The sequence below is a fragment of the Mus musculus genome, chromosome 14 (genome assembly GCF_000001635.26).
Source record: "Mus musculus strain C57BL/6J chromosome 14, GRCm38.p6 C57BL/6J".
Taxonomy (NCBI): Eukaryota; Metazoa; Chordata; class Mammalia; order Rodentia; family Muridae; genus Mus; species Mus musculus.
In genome coordinates this window covers 67053303-67074043 of record NC_000080.6, presented here as the reverse complement: position 1 = coordinate 67074043, position 20741 = coordinate 67053303, and the positions used below count along the sequence as shown (strand labels likewise).

Here is a 20741-nt window from a genome sequence, read left to right as displayed (position 1 = left end):
TTTTTTTTTAATCTAACTTCCAGAAATCCTCCTATAGTCCAGGCTGAGCTCATTTCTGGATATTTGAACTGCCTTTTGCAGTTTGGGAAGTTTCCTTTGGACCTGACACATTTTGTTGTTGTTCTCTTTCCTCCTCCTCTTCCTCCTGTCTTTCTTTCTTTCTTTCTTTCTTTCTTTCTTTTTTTAACTGTTTTAAGATGAGTACATTGTTGTTGTCTTCAGGCACACCAGAAGAGGGAATCAGATCCCATTACTGATGGTTGTGAGCCACCATGTGGCTGCTGGGAATTGAACTCAGGACCTTTGGGAAAGCAGTCAGTGCTCTTAACCACTAGGCCATCTACCCAGCCCTCCTTCTGTCTTTCAAGACAGAGTTTCTTTGTGTGGACTTGGCTGTCCTGGAACTAGCTCTGTAGACCAGGCTGACCTCCAGAAATCTGCTTGCCTCTGCCTCCTTCCCCTCCCTCTCTCTAGGAGGAGAGCTTGGCACTACTAAGAAAGGGCATTTGACCTAGTTAAAGGTGAATAGGAAAGGGGGGGGGGAATGTCAGAGAGTCTGACTGGAAGAGGCTACATTTAAATGGATTTATTTTAATTTTTTGCATGTGTTTGATGTATGTATGTTAGGCAGAGTCTTCTATAGATAGCCCAGGCTAGCCTCAAACTCAGCTGTCCTTGAACTCTAGAACCTCTTAAATGAATACAAGCGCTGTTGAGATTATAGGAATGTGTCACCACGGCCAGAAGAACATATCTTCCTCTTCCTCCTCCTCCTCTTTTTCCTCCTCCTCCTCCTCCTCCTTCTCCTCCTTCTTCTTCTTCTTCTTTTGGTTTTTCAAGACAGGGTTTCTCTGTGTAGCCCCGGCTACCCTGGAACTCACTCTGTAGACCAGGCTGGCCTTGAACTCAGAAATCCGCCTGCCTCTGCCTCTCAAGTGCTGGGATTAAAGGTGTATGCCACCACTGCCCAGCAGAACATACCTTCTTAATCATTGATTTTACCACTTTTATCTGAAAAGACCTTGGCTACTTTTTGCGGCATTCACAACATCCAATTTCTGTGGCGAGCTATTCTTAACTGCTCGCAGTAGCCAAGGGCTCTAGTCCATGGGAAGGTAACCTAATTCACCCAGATGGAACCAGTCCAGTTGTGTCCTTCTGGGCTCAGTGAACTCTCACCTTGGGCAGGCAGTGGCAAGTATGCATCACTCTCCCTTAATTTTGGTGCCTCCGGGGCTCACCCACAGGGTCACTGGAGCAACAAAAGGGGTATTCTCTCGAGAGGGCCAGCTCACCATGTGGTTGAGCATAAGTGAACATATGAGGCCATCCCAAAGTTCCGGCCTTGGCTCTACGGCTTGGGACAGTGAGAGGTGCAGACAGGCCAGGCCTTGGCCACTTGGGCACCGCGGCTTGGCACATCCAGCCCACAGCCACAGCAAACTAAGTGCAGCTCTAGCTCTGTACAGGGACCTTCTCAAGGATCCTAGCGGGCGGGGCGGGGCGAAAGCAAGACAAGAAGGAGGCGTGGCTAACACAGCACGACCCGCCCCAAAGACGCTCCGCCCCCTCAAGTGACGTCACCGGCCAGCCAGCGGGCGCCATTTTGAAAGTGGAGTCGCCTGTCCCTGCCGCCGCGGCCGCCGTCGCTGTCCTAGCCGCCGCTGCCGCCGCCACTACTACCGCCGCCGCCGCCGCTACTGCCGCCGCTGCCGTCTCCACCGCGAGAGAAGGAGCACGAGACGGGACGCCCCTGAGTGAACGCCACCATCCTGCCGACCGCTCCACCCGGGCCGCTTCCTTTCCGCCCCGGTCCCGGTCCCCTCCCCCCTCAGGTGCCATCCGCCTCCATCCGCGCCCTCGATCCCCCCATCCCCAGGTGTGGGGGCTGAGCCCCGGTCGCGGAGACCCCGACGAGCCCGGCAGGGTCACCATTTGCAGCGCGACATGGCAGGTAAAGAAGAAACGGCCCTTGGGCGGCTGACAGGGTGCCGTGCCGCTTCCTCTGCGCGCTCTCCGTCACCCCCTAGCGACCGTGGTGGCGGGGCCTCGGCCTGGGGCGCTGGCCGAGTGTGGGGCGGGCGGGCGGGCCTGGCACTGAGCTGGGACTGTGGGGCCTGGAGGCCGGGCCCGGGGCCTGGCACTACAGGAACACGGCACGGGTGCGTTGGGGGTGGGAGACGGCGTGGGTGGGGCGGGTGCAGGCGTGCAGATGGGTCCCCTCTGCACCCTGCTCCCTCCGCTCTTCCTTACATATTCATTCCTCTTCCCGGTCTACTGAGAACCTTTCTGTAGAAATGTATTCTGGACCGATAAGAAGGAAGACAGCTTTGCAAGTTAAAATACAATGGAGGCATACCCCCACCCCCCCAACTCACGGTCACCCCCCCCCCAACCCCCAGCACCACACAAACATTAATGGGGTAGGTCAGGTTTTGAGGGTGTAAGCCTGAATTTCGTTTTCGATTTTGCTCCCTTCCCGTGTCTTATTTTTTTGCCACTCACGAATGCTAAGCCTTTAATAGAAGTTGCAAGGATTGGGGTGGGGGCTGGGTGGGAGAGAAAGGTAATTTAAACTTTGCATTTTGCACGGTAGCGTTTGGGCAGATGTCCTTTTCCCAGAAGGGTTTCTTGGAGTTAAAATAGTTGTGGAGTTCGCCGATATAAATAGCCAAAGGGAGAGGGATTTTATAAAACCTTGCTGAGGGGGGACGGGGGGGGTGCGGGGGGAGAAAGCCTGATTGAGAATAATTTAGCAAGGAATGGGTAAAGGAAAAGCGAGGTTTAATGTCGTTTGAGAGTCGGTTATCTTTGTACAATTTAGTCTTGAAGCCCTTCCTCTCATAGAGTAATTCTGGATTGAGATTGAGTTTCTTTTCCAGAAATCCCGGGGTGCCCCCATCCCCCCATTTCCTCTTCAGTGCTGAGCAGTGAGTGTCGGAGATTAAACCAATTTTCCTTTCTTTTCAATATTTGCATAGATAATAGAACCTTTAAAGAAGTTATGCTGGACTGGTTTACAGTTTGCTATATAAACAGGCTGCCCTTTGACCTTGCTGAACAATGAAATGATAATTGGAACTGTATTGTAGGAGATGAGCAACGAATAAGGTTGCTTTTTTCTGGGTCCTTTGGATGCAGTAGGTGAATGTGGCAGGAGCAGCCTCCTTTGACCATCTCTTCCCAGGCGTGCATTTCCGCCCCTTTTCCTCTGTCTGCAACCAGTGATTTGCTCCTAACGAATGCAAAGAAATGGGTGTTGTGTTTGCTTAGTCCACATGAATCATCCTCTCAGGCAGTAATGTTCCCGAAGTTTTCTCTTCGTTCTATATTTCATGGTAGTTTAGCCTTATAACTCTTTTGTAGGCCTTTTGTACATTTAAAGGAAAACTAACTTTGGTGCTTTGGTTGGTTTTGTTTTTGTTTTTGTTTTTTCCTGGTAGGTTTTAACTTGAAAGGTTCTGACTGTCTTTAAGGAGAGGGAAAAGTGGAAGTGAGGTTTTAAATATCTGTATGATGATAATTACTGGTAGGCTGTATGTCTTTGGATATTTCGTACCTGCAGACTTGTTTTTAATACACTACCAACTATTGGAGGCCAATTTGGTTCCAAATCTGTGGGCTCAGTGGTAGTTACATAGGGAGTTATGATGCCAGCCTCGGGAACCATCTCTGTGTTTATAAGCGTAAACAGAACAGAGCTCAGTTTTAATTGCTATGTTTTCTTCTTCCAGGAGCTGGAGGAGGGAATGATATTCAGTGGTGTTTTTCTCAGGTGAAAGGAGCAGTAGATGATGACGTAGCAGAAGGTAAGACATTTTAACAGTGACGACTATCGACTTAAAAGTCCTGGGTGCTGAAGGAACTCAGTGTTTTGTGTTTGCTTTCTGAGAGGTGGGATGATAGCTTTAAAAAAAATCACCTTTCTGAAAAGTCTGTATATCTTCTTATGTCTTGCTTATCTTTTTTTTTTTCATTGAGTTAATGAAGTAGATGTCCAGCAGTCAGTGCTCTAAGGTTTGTGTGACTAAGGTGTCTTTGTTACATACATTCTACATATAAATGACTGGTCTTCATGTTTATGTGTTATTTTTCGATAAAACAGAGAAACAGAGGCCAGCAGCTCTTAGCTCAGAACCGCTCCCAGCAGCACCTCTTACTCTGTGGGGGGCTCTGGTTCTTTTGAACTCCACTGCTTTGGGATGTGGCACTGGTCGACATGGCTGCTGGTCCACATGATTCACTTTACTGTGCTGCAGGGATTTGTGCGTGTGGTTAAGACAGATAAGATAGAACAAATTACTGTGGGGACTTTTTTTGAGATAGAAACTTGCTAATTTATTTCAGAACGTATCTAAAGTTTTGAAATGTCAAGGTCTTGCGTGCAGTCTGAGGTGATCTTTTGTGATAGAGACAAATAATCTCAAAAGGGATTCTTTGCTCAGAAATATTTAATATAGTTTGTGGACTCTGTGTGTGTATGTGTGTGTATTTGAGAGGGAGAGGATGTGTGTGTGTCTGTCTGTCTGTCTGTGTCTGTCTGCCTGTCTGTCCCTAGCTGGCTTTGAATTTGCTATGTAGACTAGGTTGTTCTTGAATTCGGAGATCCATCCGCCTGCCTCTGCCTCCCCAATAAAGTTAGTGGGATTTTTCTAAATAGAAGTCAAAGAAGAGTATGTATTTCTGGTTGTCTGAAAATGTGTACCCCTTTCTTTAGGTGTGGAACCTTTCCTTGTGGTTCTCCTCTGCTGCCATAGAGTGCTGTGCTGAGGATTTCTTTTCAGGTGGTGGTAGGCCAAAGACTGTTGACTAGGAGATGCTTGTGTGGTGACATTTGTCTCCAGTGTGTGCGTGGTGTGGTGAGTCCTGTAGAAAGTCATTGGCACACTTGTGCTTCCAGCCTCTGTTACCTTTGTTTTCTGGTGGTCCTTATTCCTTTCTCACATGAGAGACTGGAAACTTGGAAAGAATTAAAGGGTTTAGAGTGACTCAGTGATGGTCAATCGGTGCTGCTTTTCTGTGGAAATAAATCCTGTGTTGGAGGGAGGAGTCTCGAATTCCTGATTTTGTAACTCCATTACCTGTTGAGTAGTAGGCACTCAGGTATTGGATCCTCGGTTCTGTGCGGTTGTGTAATACTTGGCATGTTATGAAAGTGCTCTCTACTTGGAAAACATTTCTTGGTTGCACTGTTTATTCCCTTATCAAACAAAGGTCTCCTGAATGTTGAGAACGGGTGTGTGGTGTCTAGAACATAAGCTGTCTACCCTTAAGAAACTCTGTTTACTTCTTGTTAATCATGGGGAGAAAGAAGACTTCACTCAATCAGAAGAAATAGATTTTCTAAACTGAATATCAATTACTTAACCAAAACAAGTGATAGTTTGTGCTACTTCACACATATACAGAATATATGTGATGGATCAGTTTTAATTCTTCCTTGTATGTCAGTTCTTACTAGCTTCACTTTGCTCCCTATTGATTAAATAACTTCCTAGGGTATATGTAGTGACAGTGTGCTCCTACTTGGAGTGCGCGCTTCAGAAAGAACATAACTTGTTAGTGCTGTGTCTTCACAAGTACATGCGCAGCATTGTTTTCAAGTTACACTGCTTTGATTTGCAGTCTCAGAAACTACTTGGTATACTTCTGTCTGCTATGTTTATTAAGGGGAAGTTTTGCTTTTCTAATGCAGAATATGATTATTGTACATGGCCCATAGGTAGGGATTACAATCTTTAAATGGTTGCTAGCTCCACCCTTAGACTGCCTGCTTTTTGTTAATGATGCATTCTGATTTTTTTTATTTTTGCTATTAGTAGCTTATGATGTCTGATCGTGCCCTTGTAGCCAGCAGCAGCCAGGACATGCTGATTTATTTGTGTAATGCGTTTATCTTCTATACCTGCCTTGGAACCTTGTTTTGGAGATGGTTTCTCTGTAGTTCTGGCTGTCCTGGGACCAGGCTGGCTTTGAACTCAGATCTACCTGCTTCTGCCTCCACAGTGCTGGGATTAAAGGTGTGGTGGCTACCATGCCCAGCTGCATTAACTTCTTAAATAGGGACCACTTTCTTCCTGTGTTGTACTTCTAATTTTAAATACAATCCTGGTTTGTCTTCTTTCTTGGAAATTTTCAGTGGATCATTGGATCCACTGGATTAGAAACTAGATTTCAGCAGGCAAACTATGACATTTCTTTAGTATGTTCCTCTTAAGCTATTAAGGGGCTACTAAACTGATACTGTACAAGCAAACACTATGCATTCTACTTTGGAATGTTTTTGCTATTCTTGGGATTGAACCCTAGCCTTGTGCATGCTAGGCAGATGCTACACCACTTAGCTACATCCCCAGTCTGTTAATCCCATTGATATGTCAGACATCCTCCTACAATTGTTCCTTAGTCAGAATCCCACTCACCCTCAGTCACACTATAACCTTCTAATTACCTCCTGTGGAAATCATTTTTAAAATCTATTTTACATTACTTTGTTAAATAAGTATATTTAGTACCTTGAGTCTCCACTGTTACACTTTAAGCCTAGTGACAAAGATCTTTGTTTCTCCGAAAATGTCATATGTAAACTGCTTGGCCTAGAACAACACCTGGCATACAGTAGGCATTGGATATCTTGAGTGTCAGTGTTCCTGTTGCTAGGGTTTTTAAAGGGGAAGCAGAGAGATAGAAGGTCTAGGATAGTAGAGGTGAACTTCTGAAGAGGTCTTTCTGTTTCTTGTTTGCAGCTTTATAATGCAGAGAAGGGTCCAACAATTTAGAGTCTGTTGCTCTGCCTTGAGCCTTTCTGGGTTCCTGTACTTAGCCATAAAATGAATGGGACTGGATGAAGTGATTTCTGCTGTTTCTTTCTGCTTTTGTTAGTTCTCAGATGTCAGAAGGAGGTAGCGCCATATTCTTACTACTGATAGTTGTTTTAAGATGGTTACTCAGTAGGGACCTTAATTAAGAATAATGTCTTTACTGGACTGACTTTTCAAGGCTTAGGAGTTTTATTAGGTATACAAAACAGAGTTTGACACTCAGCTACAGGCTCTTGCTATCTTTGCCTTTTTGGTCTTTAAGGCAAGGCAGGACACTTATATGCTAAGTTACTGTTTCATCTACACAGGTCTGCAGGCATGCAGCCTGTGTGTTTTACCTTTGGAATAGCATCCTGAGAAGAAGTTGAGGTACTAAATTCTGTCATTCTAGTTTTTTTATGTCATGGAGTTCTCAAACTCTGTGAGGTCACCATAACACTACGCATTTTAAGTTTTTAATTTTTCTTGACTTGTAACTTTCTGTTTTGAGTTGGTAAGAGCACAGACTCAGGTCTTAGGCTGAAGTTTGCATCTTCCTTAGTCATTATTCACTGTGGTGTTGGGCAAATCAGTTCACCCAGTGAACTCCATTATAAAAGGTTTACTAAAAACCCCGACTTAGTGGGTTTTTGATGTTTAAATGAATGCATAACTATTTAAAAACCCACTACCTTGCTCATAAGAATAGACAGGCTTGTTTTGTTTTAGAGACATAGTTTTAATGAGTAGTCCCTGGGTGACCTGGAACTTGCTCACTATTCTTGAACTCACAGAGCTCCACCTCCACCTGGCTCTTACGTGCCACCATACCTGGCCTGTTGGTTTTTGAGACTATCTTTCGTGGCTTGGAACTCTCTTTTTTTTTATGTGGTATAGTCTTTGCTGGCATGGAACTCAAGTTCTTCTTGCTTCCGTGCTAATGCTTCAGGTGTACATGAGCATGCCTTTCTTGTAAGTCATGTAAAGATGTATGTTTATTTCAGTGCTTAGAGCAAGCAAGGGATAATTAGAGTGAAGAAACTGGGGGTTGTCTTACTATTTTATGTGTTGATGTTTGTACATCTTTGTATTGAGTGTGTACCTTTTGCGCACAGATGTCAGACAAGGGTGTTGGATAACCCCTAGTTAAGCAGTTGCAGACAGTTGTAAGCTGCCATGTTGGTGCCTATAATCAGACTGAAGTTCTCTGGAAGAATAGTCACTGTTCTTATTCTCTGAGCCATCTCTGTAGCCCATAGAATATTCTTAAAATAGTTATTAATACTATGTTGGCCAAAGTGAAGGCTAGTATGTTTATGTGTGGAACCTCAAACTGTACAGCTGTGGATGACCTTAAACGTCTGATCCTCCTGCCTCCACCTCCCAAATGCTAGGGTTATATAGGACAGTGCTACTACCATGCTTGGGCCTTAAAAATTCTTTTAGTTAGTGTAGTGAGTTTATGACATCTTCACATATATGTAACATTGTACTTTGCTCCTATTCCCTCCCCTCACTGTACACGGTTTTTTATTACGCTAGCAGAAACTAAACGAGTTGTAGACTGAATGGTAGACTAGAGACACATACGAAGCAGTAAGATCACAAAAACTGATTCATTAGCATAAAGCAGCCCCTCTAAGCAGATAGGAGGTTCTGATGAAGTTGGGGTGCCTTAAGCATCTTGACCTGGGTGGTAGGTGTATAAATAAATGTTTGCTATTTTTGATTAACCTGAATATTTCTGGTTTGTTTGGTTGGTTTTTGTTTTTTCTTAGACAAGGTTTCTTTGTGTGGTTTTTGTTTTTTTCTCAGACAAGGTTTCTCTGTGTAGCTCTGGCTGTCCTGGAACTCACTATAGACCAGGCTGGCCTTGAACTCAGATCTTCCTGCCTCTGCCTCCTAAGTGCTAGAATCAAAGGTATGTGCCACCACAGCTCTGCCTTTTGTTTTTAAATTTTTATATATTTTTATTTTATGGTTATTGGTGTTTTGCCTGCATGTATGTCTGAAGGTGCCAGTTTCCCTGGAATTGGAGCTATAAAAATTTGTAAAAGAGCCAGTGTTCTTAACCACTGAGCCATCTTTTCAGCCACTTGTTTTGGTTTTAATACTTTAAAGCATTTATGTTTACTTGGGGAAGGTGGCAGGTATTGTTTGGTTTTGAATCCAGTGCCCTAGTAATGACTAGAATAAAGCATGGCAAAATGCCATGACTCCTTTGTCTGTGATCCTGAAGACACATGTTAAGCTCTTGTCCTGTTCCTTGTGCTCACTGGCACTTGGGGAGGAGTAAAATGATACCTCAGTATCAGTTTTACACACTTGCAACTCAGTTTTCCCTCCAGTAGATGAAGACTAAGCTCTTTCCATCATCAGCCCCATCTCTTTGCCCTTTAGTGCCACAATGTTGCAGCACATGTGTTTGATTTGGGATCCTGTTTGCATTGTTTAGCACCGTGTTCATGTTCACTGTTGTATGCTTACTTCATTTTCCCTAGTTATGGACTGTCCATTTGTGTGTTTATCTGTCTGAGTTTTTTTTTTCCCCAGCTTAAAATCTGATAGCAGAGCTTCCGATCTTTAAGGCAAGTGTGTGGAGTGGTGTGCTGAGCTTGCACTGCCCATCAGTCACATCAGCAGAGGGCTAGGCCACAGCTGTCCCATTTTATACTCCCACCACTTCATCTTTTACTATCCATTGCTTTTAAAATATGAATTCAAAATGTAAACTGTAAAAGATGAAACAGCATTTGCTCTTTGAGACAGGATCTCATATAGCCTAGGCTGGCCTCAAACTTACTCCTAAACACAAACTCCTAAACTCACTGTATGACAGAGGCTCCCTGGGAACTTGCATTCCTCTGGCTTCCACCTCAGAAGTGGTAGGATTGCAGGAGTGTACCACCACACCCTGCTAATTTAATCATTTTTAAAATATAAATATTTTGCATATTTGATAGTCTCAAGCTTTATTTCATAGGAAATTATTTTAGGATAGGATTTTGTTACCTGAAACCTGAATCAAAATGCATTCTTTGCTTCCTATTTTGGGAGAATTTAGACTTGTGGACTGGTTCTTGGAAAAACATTTTTTTTCCTTCTGTTCTTCAAGATAGGTTTTCTCCATGTAGCCTTGGCTGTCCCAGAACTTGCTCTGTAGACCAGGCTGGCCCTGAACTCAGAGGTCTGCCTGACTCTACCTTCCAAGAGGGAATTAAAGGCATGCACCACCACCAACTGCTCCTTCTTTGTATGAGATAAACCTAGCACCAGGTTTGCTACTGACTGACCTAGTCACCTTCACAGGACATGCTGCTGCTCTGTAAATTTGCTCGGTAAATAACTTCAGTGGCAGTCTGTAGTAGCAGAGTTCCTTTATTGTATTTTAAGGTAGTACTTTTTTTTTCTTTTTCTTTTATACATTTATTCATTAAAAGCCTGTAAGAAGTAGTGGCTACTAAAAGTGAGTTAGCTGGCATCTGTTTCAAGTTTTTAAAATAAATTGAAAATTAAAATTTTATATCCAATTTAAAAATCAGTCAAGTTCTTGGAAATGGTGGAATTGAATGGTGAAAGAGGGGAGATTGCATGACTCAGTAGGCAAATTCCTATATTTGCAGATGTGTGCTTGCCTGTTTTTTTTTTCAGGATGAGTTGTAAGAACACAGATAATAACATTGTAAGTTAGTTCTTTAGTGGGACAATTGAAATATTGAAGATAGATACGTAGCTAGCAGTCTTAGTTGTAATGTTTACCTTTTCTTACCTGAAGATTGAAATTATAATTGAGTAATTAAGGAGCCTCAATTTGCTTCCTTAATAGAAGGAAAGAAGTAAAAACCCAGAGGGCTGGAGAGATGGCTTGGCAGTTAAGAGCACTGGTCCAGAGGATCTGGGGCCAATTCCTAACATCCATATGGGAGCTAAGACTGTCTGTATCTCCTGTTCCAGGGGCTCTCACATTTTATACAGACATACATACAGGCAGAACACCAATGGACATAAATATAAACAAATTATTTTAAAAAACCAGGCAGTTTTGGCACCTAACTTTAATCTCAGCAGTCAAGAGGCAGAGACAGGCAGATTTCTTTGAGTTGTAGGCCAGCCTCGTCTACAAAGTGAGTTCAGGACAGCCAAGGCTATTACCCACAGAAATCCCTAAAGAACCAAGAACCAGAAAAGCAACAAAACAAAGCAAACAAACAAAACCCTGGACACAGATTAGAGGTTTTTTTTGTCTATGCCACGTGTGCAGAAGAGTTGGCCTGGTTGTTAATTGACAACAGCTGCTAGGAATGTTGAATTTACATATAGTACACACTCATGTGGTATACATTTTATATATATATATATTTTTTTTTCCTGTTTTTCTTTTTTCTTTTTTTTTTTTTTTTTTTTCCTCCTTTTCCCCCATACAGTGTTTCTCTGGCCAACCTTAACTGTCCTGGAACTTGCTGTGTAGACCAGGCTGGCCTAGTGTTCTTTAGAACAGAGTTTAAGATAGCAGTTCATACTGATACTCCCAGTAGAGAGCTCTTCCTTTACCGTCCTGTCTGTATTTGTAGCTCTCTATCTCTCCTAGAAATGCCTAGAGTACCCTGTGCTGCCTGTGGTTAGATTGTAAACATAGAATCTGCATCTTTGAGAATGTGAAGTCCGGGTTTTTTTTTTTTTAATGTAAGATAACAATTTTATAGTAAAATGCACATGAGATTTTTGTTTGCTTGTTTCTGAGACAGGGTTCACTGCAGTCCTGGCTATTCCAGAGCTTGCTCTGCCTCCCAGAGTGCTGGGATTAAAGGCGAGTGCTACCACCACTTGGCTTATTTTTTTTTAATTATGTTTATGTATATAGTGTGTGTGTGTGTGTGTGTGTGTATTGTGCAGTGGCCCACATGGTGGAGAATAGAGGACCACTTGGATTGCTTTTTTAGTGTAGGTTCCTGAGGATTGAATGCAGATTATCTGTGGGAAGAGTCTTACCACTGAGCCATCCCACTGGCCTTATTTTTTTGTATTTGGAGATGCTGTCTCATTCTGTTGCCCAGGCTGGCCCAGAGCTCATAGCAGTCTGCTTTCCAACCAGCTGAGGTGACTGGCTTGAGCCACTCCTCCTGGCCCATTGCTTTATATATATTCTTTCGTTAATCTTCACAAAAGCCCTGTGAAGTAAGCAGGCCTTGTTGAGAAGGTTAATGTATTAACTGTAATCTTGAGCAAGTGGAGCCACTAAGATACTTATCTTGACTTCATTTTCCTAATGCAATTTTATTTCAAATGCTGATCTCCAACCTGAGCTCTATGGCTCTACCTGTAATCATAGCAGTCTGGAGGTTGGGGCACGAGGACTGTGAATTTGAGGCTAGTGAGGGATACAGACCAAGACCCTGTTAAAAAAGGACAAGTAGATCCTGTTTTAATTCAAGTAAAGATTTTATTTTATTTTATTTTATTTTTAATTTAGCCAAAGAAGAGGTAGACTTTCAAGTCCGTCCTCAGGCTTGCCCCTCCCAAGTACTAGGAATATAGGCCACCGTGGTCATGCCTGGTTTTGTGGTTTTGGTTTTTTGTTGTTGGTGGCTTTTTTTGTTTTGTTTTGCTTTTTTGCTTGGTGTTTACAATATGGTTTGTTTTAGAGGAAGCTGGTGCCAGGAATGAAACCCAGGACTGAGGACCTTGCATGTAGGAGGCAGGCATTCTGCTGCTGACCCTCAGCCCGTACTTTTGTTTTGATATGATTTCATTTTGGGGATTTACTGAATTTCCTGTTAATGTTATTTTGAAGCAGATATGAACTACAGATGGGTTAGAATTCTTTATGAAGCTTTTAATGTATATAAATTTGTATTATATGTGTTTATACATAGGCATTTTTCTGGTCAGAGTTTATAACCACTGTGAAAATAGTTGTTCTTAAGTCTTATTACTCTCGATGTATGGTCTGGCAACCTCTGAACTCATTGAAAACATTTATGAATTCAAAGTATTTTCATAATGCAATTTGCCTTTTACACTGTGTTACTGTTTATAGAAGTGGTGAGAAAGCCAGATGTGTCAGCCTGCAGGCGTCTTGGTTGGTGTTAATCAGTGCAATGGCACCAGCATTACTAGTGGTCACAGTAATCTTAGCAACACACATGAGCCACTGAGAGCATACCAATTATTATTATATTTTGAGACAGTCTCTATGTAGTCTTGGCTGGATTTGAACTCAGAGATCACAGTTCACCTGCCTTTGCCTCTTCCCAAGTGCTAGGCTTAATGATGTGTACCACTGCACCCAGCTAGAACCGACCAATTCTACTTCAGAATAGCTTTGGCAGAGTAGTAAGAAGTGTTACTTTCAGCTTAAATATTTGACACATAAAAGTTTTATTACAAAATGGAAAACACACCAAAAGCATTTCTGCAGCAGGGTAAGGTATATACTATGTAAGAAAGAGCTTTGGTAAAGCTGCTTACAGAGCCGACTGCTCTCTTCAGAACTGACAGCATACATTTAATCCCAGAGACAGGCAGATCTCCTAGTTTGAGGCTAGCCTGGTCTACATAGCTTTTTACACCAGCCAGGGCAGCATAGTAAAATCCATTCTCAAAACTAAGTAAATAAAGAGCTGACAAGTGGTGCAGGCCAGCAAGACTAAGCTTGGGGAGTGGGGGTGGGAGGTCAGGAGTTTGAGGCTACTTTGGACTGCATAGTTTACAGCAGCTTGAGATGTGGGCTTTGAATATCTATCTCAAGAAAATCAAACCAAAACAAAAAAGACTTGACAGAGAGTAGTTATTCAACCATGGGTATTTGGTTTTCTCAGGTGAGCATTGGACCTGTTGCTGTACTAGTATTTGTTGATCATAGTAAAATCTGAGTTTTTAAGCAAAAGTTGGGATTTTGGAAAATGTATGTGCCACCATGGACTTTTGACAATTGCAGGTTCTCAAAACCTTTCAGATGAAATCAGTAGTAGATGCTGGCTGCACTCGTGTAATAAGTTGTGTCAGTGTTTTGGAAAATCTGCATGCCTAAGTAAAGTATTTTACAGGTGACTAGTGCATGGTGTGTTAGAAACCATTTGTTGGAGCAAGTATAAGCAAGAGTTTTGGAACTGAAGATGCAGGCCACTGCTCTCTTTTCAGGTCACAGAGCTCTAAGAAACTACCATCTGTCAGGCTAGAGAGATACTCTTCCGTAGTTCTGAGTTCAAATTCTCAGCAACCACATGGTGGCTCACAACTAACTCTAATAAGATCTGATGCCCTCTTCTGGTGTGCATGAATACAGTGTACTCATACAATCAATCAATCAATCTTAAAGAAGGAAAGAAACTACCACCTGTCAAATTTGACTCCAGTACCCAAGAGCTATCACTACCCCCCTCAAGACTATTAAATAATATTTTCCCCTTATCAGCCACATTGCTAGACGAGACTTGGGTTTTTTTCTTCTGTGTGTGTTGTTGATTGTCATGTCATGAGAATCTTGTTAAAGCAGGCCAGGCATTGAAGAGATTTGCAGCAGTGTTAACCACTAGCTCAGATCTGTCTCTTGTTTTGTTTTGATCCTCTTGCCTCAAACTACCAAATATTGATATTTCAGGTGTGTGCTGCCACACCTTGTTTGTGACATGCTGGGGATTGAACCTAGGGCTTCCTCCATCTATGCTGGGCAAGCACCCTGACAACTGAGCTGTATCTCCAGCTTTATAGTCGCCTCATAATGCTTTTGTTATTGTATAGAGTTTATTTCTATGAAAAAATACTCTAAAACTTTTTGGTTTCAGATACTAAAGGAAATTGTGCTGTCCATAGAATTTGTCCAACTTTGCTTAGTCTCTTATGGTTGAATATGTGTAGTGTATAAGTCTGCGGGTACCTGTGCCTGTGTACATAAAGGCCAGAGGTGGATGATATTTTTCCTTCCTCAGTCTCTCCACTTGCTTGCTGACTGGATGGCTGGGTGGCTGGATAGATGGCTTGATTGACAGGTCTCACAATGTAATCCTGACTGACCCTTGATGTAGGGCTGGTTGGCATTCCAAAAGCAAGAGATCTGTGATGGCTTAAAGGTATTTCAACCAAGCCTAGCTCTACCTTTTTGAGGCAGGGTCTCACTGAATTTGGAGCTTACTGATTGACTTCAGAAGAGAGAATCCCATAGTTTAATCAATGGCTCACTGGGTCTAGAAAAACACCTCAGGGGTTAAGAACACCTAGATCTATTGAAATCAGGCAGTTTGTGACAAAGGAGTCATAAACACCTTTGAGATCAATTTTTAAACAGGGTTTCACGATTGTACTTGAATGTGATAGGTAGACCAGACTGGACTCATGGTCAGACATCTGGATTAAAGGTGTGCTCCATCAAGTTTGGGTTTTTAACTTTTGAGTCAGAGTCTTCGTTTGAGTTGTTAGAGCTGCCTGGAACTCAATATTTGGTTTAGACAGCTCTATGGCAGTCCCCCTGTCTCCACTTCTTGAATGATGGGATGCTGTACTTCTTTCTGCTTTAAACTTGTTCTTTGTTTGCATATATACTGCCTTAGTTTGGAAGATCGGTGGTATAACTTTTGGTTATGATACAGTTTTGAGATAGTCTCTCATTGTAGCCAAAGCTGACCTTGTATTTGCTGTATACCTTAGGCTGGCCTCCAGCTTAAGCTGAAACTCCTGCCTCAGTTTCCTCAGTACTAGGATATGAGCTTCCCTACACTGGCTAAGAGAATATTCTTTCTAAAGAATATTGATTTTAAGCTGGGGGAGGGGGCAGTACATACTTTTAATTCCAGCAGTCAGGAAGCAGAGGCAGGTGGATCTCTGAGTTCCAGACCAGCCTGGCCTACAGATTGAGTTCCTGGATAGCCAGGGCTACACAAAGAAACCCTGTCTTGGAAAAACTAAAAAGGAAAGAGAGAATATTGGTTTTAATATTAGTGACATTAATCTTTAGGTACTAGCCTTGACAGGTTTAGTGTCGCCTGTCCCTTCTGTTACCTGCTGTGTCTCAACAACAAAACTATTACAGGAATGTATTGAATTGAACTACTTGCACATTTTATATTTCATTCTGGGGGGAAGGGGATGAACTAAAACTCCAGTGTTTTATATTAAGAAAGAAAAATCTGAGGGCTGAGGAGGCGGCTCAGCGGTTTAGAGCCCTGCTCTTCCAGAGGACCCAACTTCAATTGCCAGCAACCATGTGGTGCCTTACAACCATCTGTAATGGGATTTGATGCCTCTTCTGGGGTGTCTGAAGAGAGCAACAGTATACATGAAAATAAATAAATAAATAGATTTTTGTTTTAAAGGGGAAGAAAATATGGCTGACAGTGTAACTGGGAGAACCTTGGTATGTGTATATGTGTGGTTCTGGGTTTATCCCTATTACTGCATGAAAGACAAGACACTCAGAAAAATGAGACTATATAAAGAGGACTTTGTGTGTGTTTGGTAATTTTAAATTTTTCTGAAGTTGTGGGAATGTTAGCTGTAAGCAGCATTGCTTCTGAGAACCTGCTCTTGTGCCACTGTGGTCCATCTGCAAGACTACACAGAGAAGTGCTTTGGTGTGGGCTGTGGCTTTCTTTTGTTTTTTGTTTTCCAGTTTACCACAAGGTAAGTTAAAAGTCTAAGGTACTAAATATAGTTAGATAGATTTCTAAAGAAGGATAGAAGGATTCTGCAATATTTTCTGTTGACTACTAATAAGGTTGTTGAAAAGAACAGGCTATTATAGGCAGTAAGTAAAGATAGCATGAAAATGATTGTTACTGAAATCAGTAGAACAGTTGTGTGTCTCCCTAGACAAATCATGTTCTAATGGCACAGTGAGTTCCTTGTCTTTCTGTCTTTGATTCTTGTCTTAGGATTGAGAACCTGGGAGTTTTATTTTTATTTTTTTATTATTATTATTATTTTGTTTTTTGAGACAGGGTTTCTCTGTATAGCCCTGGCTGTCCTGGACCGCATTTTGTAGACCAGGCTGGCCTCTGCGACAACACCCCCCCCCCCCCCACACACACACACACCACCACCCCCCCAGTGCTGGGATTAAAGGCGTGCGCCACCACGCCCGGCCGAGAACCTGGGATCTTAATACTTGCTAGGCACTTGTACTGAGTTTAAGCCTAACCTGGTGATATCTCCAGAGCTTTTAATTTAAGTTTTTTTGAGACAAGGTTTCACTGTATAGCTCTGGCTGTCCTCTGCTTTCCGGGTTCTGGAACTAAAGGCATGCTCCCGGCTCCAGAAATTTTGATCCTATAAAATTGAAACTCTGTGGCAGATAATAGTTCCACCCTTCCCTCAGCCTGGAGAATCACCATTCTATTTTCAGTTTCTGTTAATTTAACTTCTTAAGACACCTCAAGTATAGGCAGTAGAGCAGTCTTGTTTGAGACAGGGTCTCACTAGGTAACTTTGGCTGTCTTGGAACTTGCTGTGCAGATCTAGCTGGCCTCCCAAATGCGGCCATAAAAGTGTACCTTCTTCAAGCAGTGTTTTGTGATTAGTTTATTAAACTTCCATGGATCAGGTTGACCTCCAATTCGTAATTCTCCTGTTTCTACCTCTAAGGGACCTGGTGCAGGGAAAGAAAGTACAGGCACAGACTCCTGAAGGTTGTCCTGACCGCCTCTCAGTCTGTGGCACACGTGCACCACATATATGCACACTAAATGATTAAGATCATATAAGTGTAAAATGTCTGCTAAGTGCTAAGGAAAACAGCTAACGTTAAGTCTGTTTCCCTGTAGCACTTTTTAGCTATGAACTCATACAGCCCACTCAGCCAACCTCTCAGGATAACTCGGTATCTTCATTTCATAGGTTAGGAAAACCAGAAATGTTTTCTCCCTATTTTTAGACATGGTCTGTTAACATCTGGCTCTTTCTGCTTTAGATTTCATAAAATACATGCTTTGTATTATGTTATTTGAGTTTTGTTTGAATGATAAATGGCTATAATTGTACGTCTAGCTGGTGTATTTAGTGTAGACATTTGAGTTGAAAGTTACTTATTTATCCTAATTAAAAACTTTTAAGACAGGATCTTATGTAGCTCAGGCTAGCCTCAAACTTATGGTAATTGAAGATAATCTTGACTTTCTGATCCTCTTGCCTTCATACTACCAAGAGTGCTGGAATCACGTATCACACTATACCTGGTTCATACAGTTCCTAATACTTTATTTAGGACATATTTATGAAGAAATACAATTGTTGGATCAATACATCTGTTTTTGACTTCTGATGCATATTGACAATTTGCCTTAGGACATTAGGGTTGGATTTCTTTATTGGGAGGGAGGGTCCGTTTTGATTTTCATCTCTCAGTGGGTCATGGTGTCTGTTTCCTGACCCCTTAATAATATGTAACAAGATATTAACCGTATACAAACAGCTTTTCTGGTGTTTTTTTTTTTTTTTTTTTTTTTTTAAATTGAGCGTGTAAGTGTGGAATTCTCCACACTTAACATACATTTGTGTCCTCTGTCCCTTTTCCTTTGGTACCGCCTGCCTTTTCTCACTGTCCTTTTGCCCTGTGGGTCATGCCTTCTGAGAAAGTTGCATAGCAGTTCAGAGAACAAGTATATTGAATCTATTGTGTGGGGATAGGTTTCTAAATAAAGTAATTTTGGATGGGCAGAAAAGAAGTCAGAGGAACAAACACTTGAAGGTGACTGTGGTCCTTACTGCTATTCAAAAGGTTAAATACAAGGATGCCTAGCCTCGGCACATGAAGAGCATTCAAGAAGCATTCAATTAGCAATATTAACAGACACCATCTGACAGAGCAATCTTTTTGAGTTTTTTGAAGATTTTTGCTTTTCATTTTATAGGTATAAATGTTTTATTTGAATGTTTGTCTGCATGATGTGCCAGAAGAGGGTGTCAGGTCCCCTGAAAGTGGAGTTATGTGGGTGCTAGGACTCGAACCCTGATCCTCTAAAGAGTCTGCTGAGTCATCTTTGCAAGCTCATAATAGAAGAATCTTAAAAGCATATTCAAGATCACTTAATTGTTTGGAGGTTTGGAACACAGGAAATAACCTGTTGCTTTAATAAGCATTGCTTGCCTTGGGTGGGTTAGGAGACTGGGAAAGCCAGGCCAAGAATATTGATTGTATCAGAGTTGAGGTTAGGCAGTGGAGTAGCACTTTGACTGTTTGGGTAATTTAAAATTAAATGTTTAGTAACAAAAGTTCAAATGTGGTCATCTTTTTTGAGGAACAGTTTGCTCTAAGCAGAGATTGGGAGGTAGAAGTTGGGGGGTATTGACCCTAGTTGCTGCAGCTCAAAAAAAAAAAAAAAAAAAAAAAAAGGCCTTGCCTGAAATTTCCCTTGCTATCCAAGAAGATAATAGTATAAATGGTACATGGTCTCTTTTCTGTATTCCTCAGGAAAGAAATACGTGTAATATTATCTCACTTTGCCAGAACGTTGTCTAGACTGATGAATATATTCAGTGTCCTTAGGAAATTCTAGAGATGTTTGAGGAACTTAGAAAACAAATCGTATTGCCAGTGAGCATTTTACATCCCCCCCTTTTAAATTCAGAGTCTTTGTGTGGATATGCTTGTGTTGTGGGGGTGAGAATCAGCCTTTGATTCTTCATTTGTGCAATTGGAACATTGCAGGGGCACCAGTGCAGTTGCTTGCTGCCAGAGAGACAGCATAGGCTTGGGTTTTGCTTTGTTTTGTTTTTCCAGTGAAAGAGGGTTCAATTACAAAAATAACAATTCTTTACTTTGTTTCTGAGTGAGTCCATTGTGCTGAAATTGTTGTAGAAATAAACATTGTCAGGGACTTCTTTTCAGGTATTAAACACAGTGGGCCAACTTGGGGTTAGGGAGATTTTTACCGGCTTTTAAAGAGCAGTGAGCATCGTCGTATACAGCCATTTCTAGATTAAACTCAAGTTTAGTTAAAGTTATATCTTGCTATTTTAGTCAGGGTTGTTTATGCTAGATTGTGTCCCAATGTGAGAATGAATTTTAACAAAATCTTACTCTTTATTTAATTTTAATTATCCTTTCACAATTTCATGTGAATATATGAAGTATCTTTGTCATTTATCCTTCCTGTCTCCCTCTCATCCCATTCTGTCAAACCCTTCCTTCCCAGGGAGTCCACCCTCTTATTTCCATGTCTTTTTTTGTTTACTTCCTTGTTTTTGAGACACTGAGTCTAAATAGAGTTGCTTTTATGATCAGATTGTTTATTATAGTTAAGTCAGAATATTCCTGTAGCCCAGGGTAGCCTGGGGCTAATTTTAGCCCAGGTTGTGGTGGATTTTTGGCAGTCTTCCTTCCTCAGCCTTCAGTTCTGAGATTCTAAGTGTGAGCCATCCATGATGCCTGGCTCACATGCTTGTGCTTCACCTGCCCTTGGTGATCTTCCGTTGCTGTGTTGAGTAGGAACTGTCTCTGACCAGGGTCTCTCTCTCAAAGTATTTAATCTTCGATTTAGTTTTGGTTGGTTTTCTTTTTGAACATATTTTGAAATGAATACATTTTTGATTTTGACCTAGCCTTACCTTGAAATGCTGCTCTGACTTCTAAAGTATTTGCTTCTGTTTTCATATTTGTACAATACATGTAACACAACTGTTTTTCACAAATCAGTCAGGTATTTTATCACAGCAATAGAAACCCTAACTGTGGTAGCAGCTATATTCATAGTGATCTTCTCTTGCTTGTAGGGTATAATATTATTTCATGCATACTCAGACCAGATTATTCAACAGGGATTACTGGTAAAGGACTCATCTCAGCACATTCAAGTTCACGGTCAAATTCCTTTTAGTTATTTCACATAATACAAATATTTTTTAGTTTGAATTAGGGTTTAATAACATTCATACTACTGTCAGAAGCAGAAACAGTTACAGGAATTAATAGTTCTGAGTAAGAGTTATAAGAATTCTCTAAAAAATTAGAAC

At 41.8% G+C, this 20741-nt stretch overlaps 1 protein-coding gene across 4 annotated transcripts in view; it reads left to right on the top strand.

Moving 5' to 3' along the window:
• The first annotated feature begins 1572 nt into the window (after window positions 1-1572).
• Window positions 1573-20741, top strand: part of Ppp2r2a (protein phosphatase 2, regulatory subunit B, alpha) — a 58416-nt gene continuing 39247 nt past the window's right edge. For all 4 annotated transcript variants that reach the window (NM_001360034.1, NM_001205188.1, NM_028032.3 and 1 more), the window contains exons 1-2: window positions 1573-1954; window positions 3735-3809. Coding sequence is in view for 2 of the 4 variants with exons in the window: in NM_001205188.1 (NP_001192117.1) it covers window positions 1948-1954; window positions 3735-3809 (82 nt within the window). In the remaining 2 variants the exon portion in view is untranslated. The remainder of the gene's footprint in view (window positions 1955-3734; window positions 3810-20741) is intronic.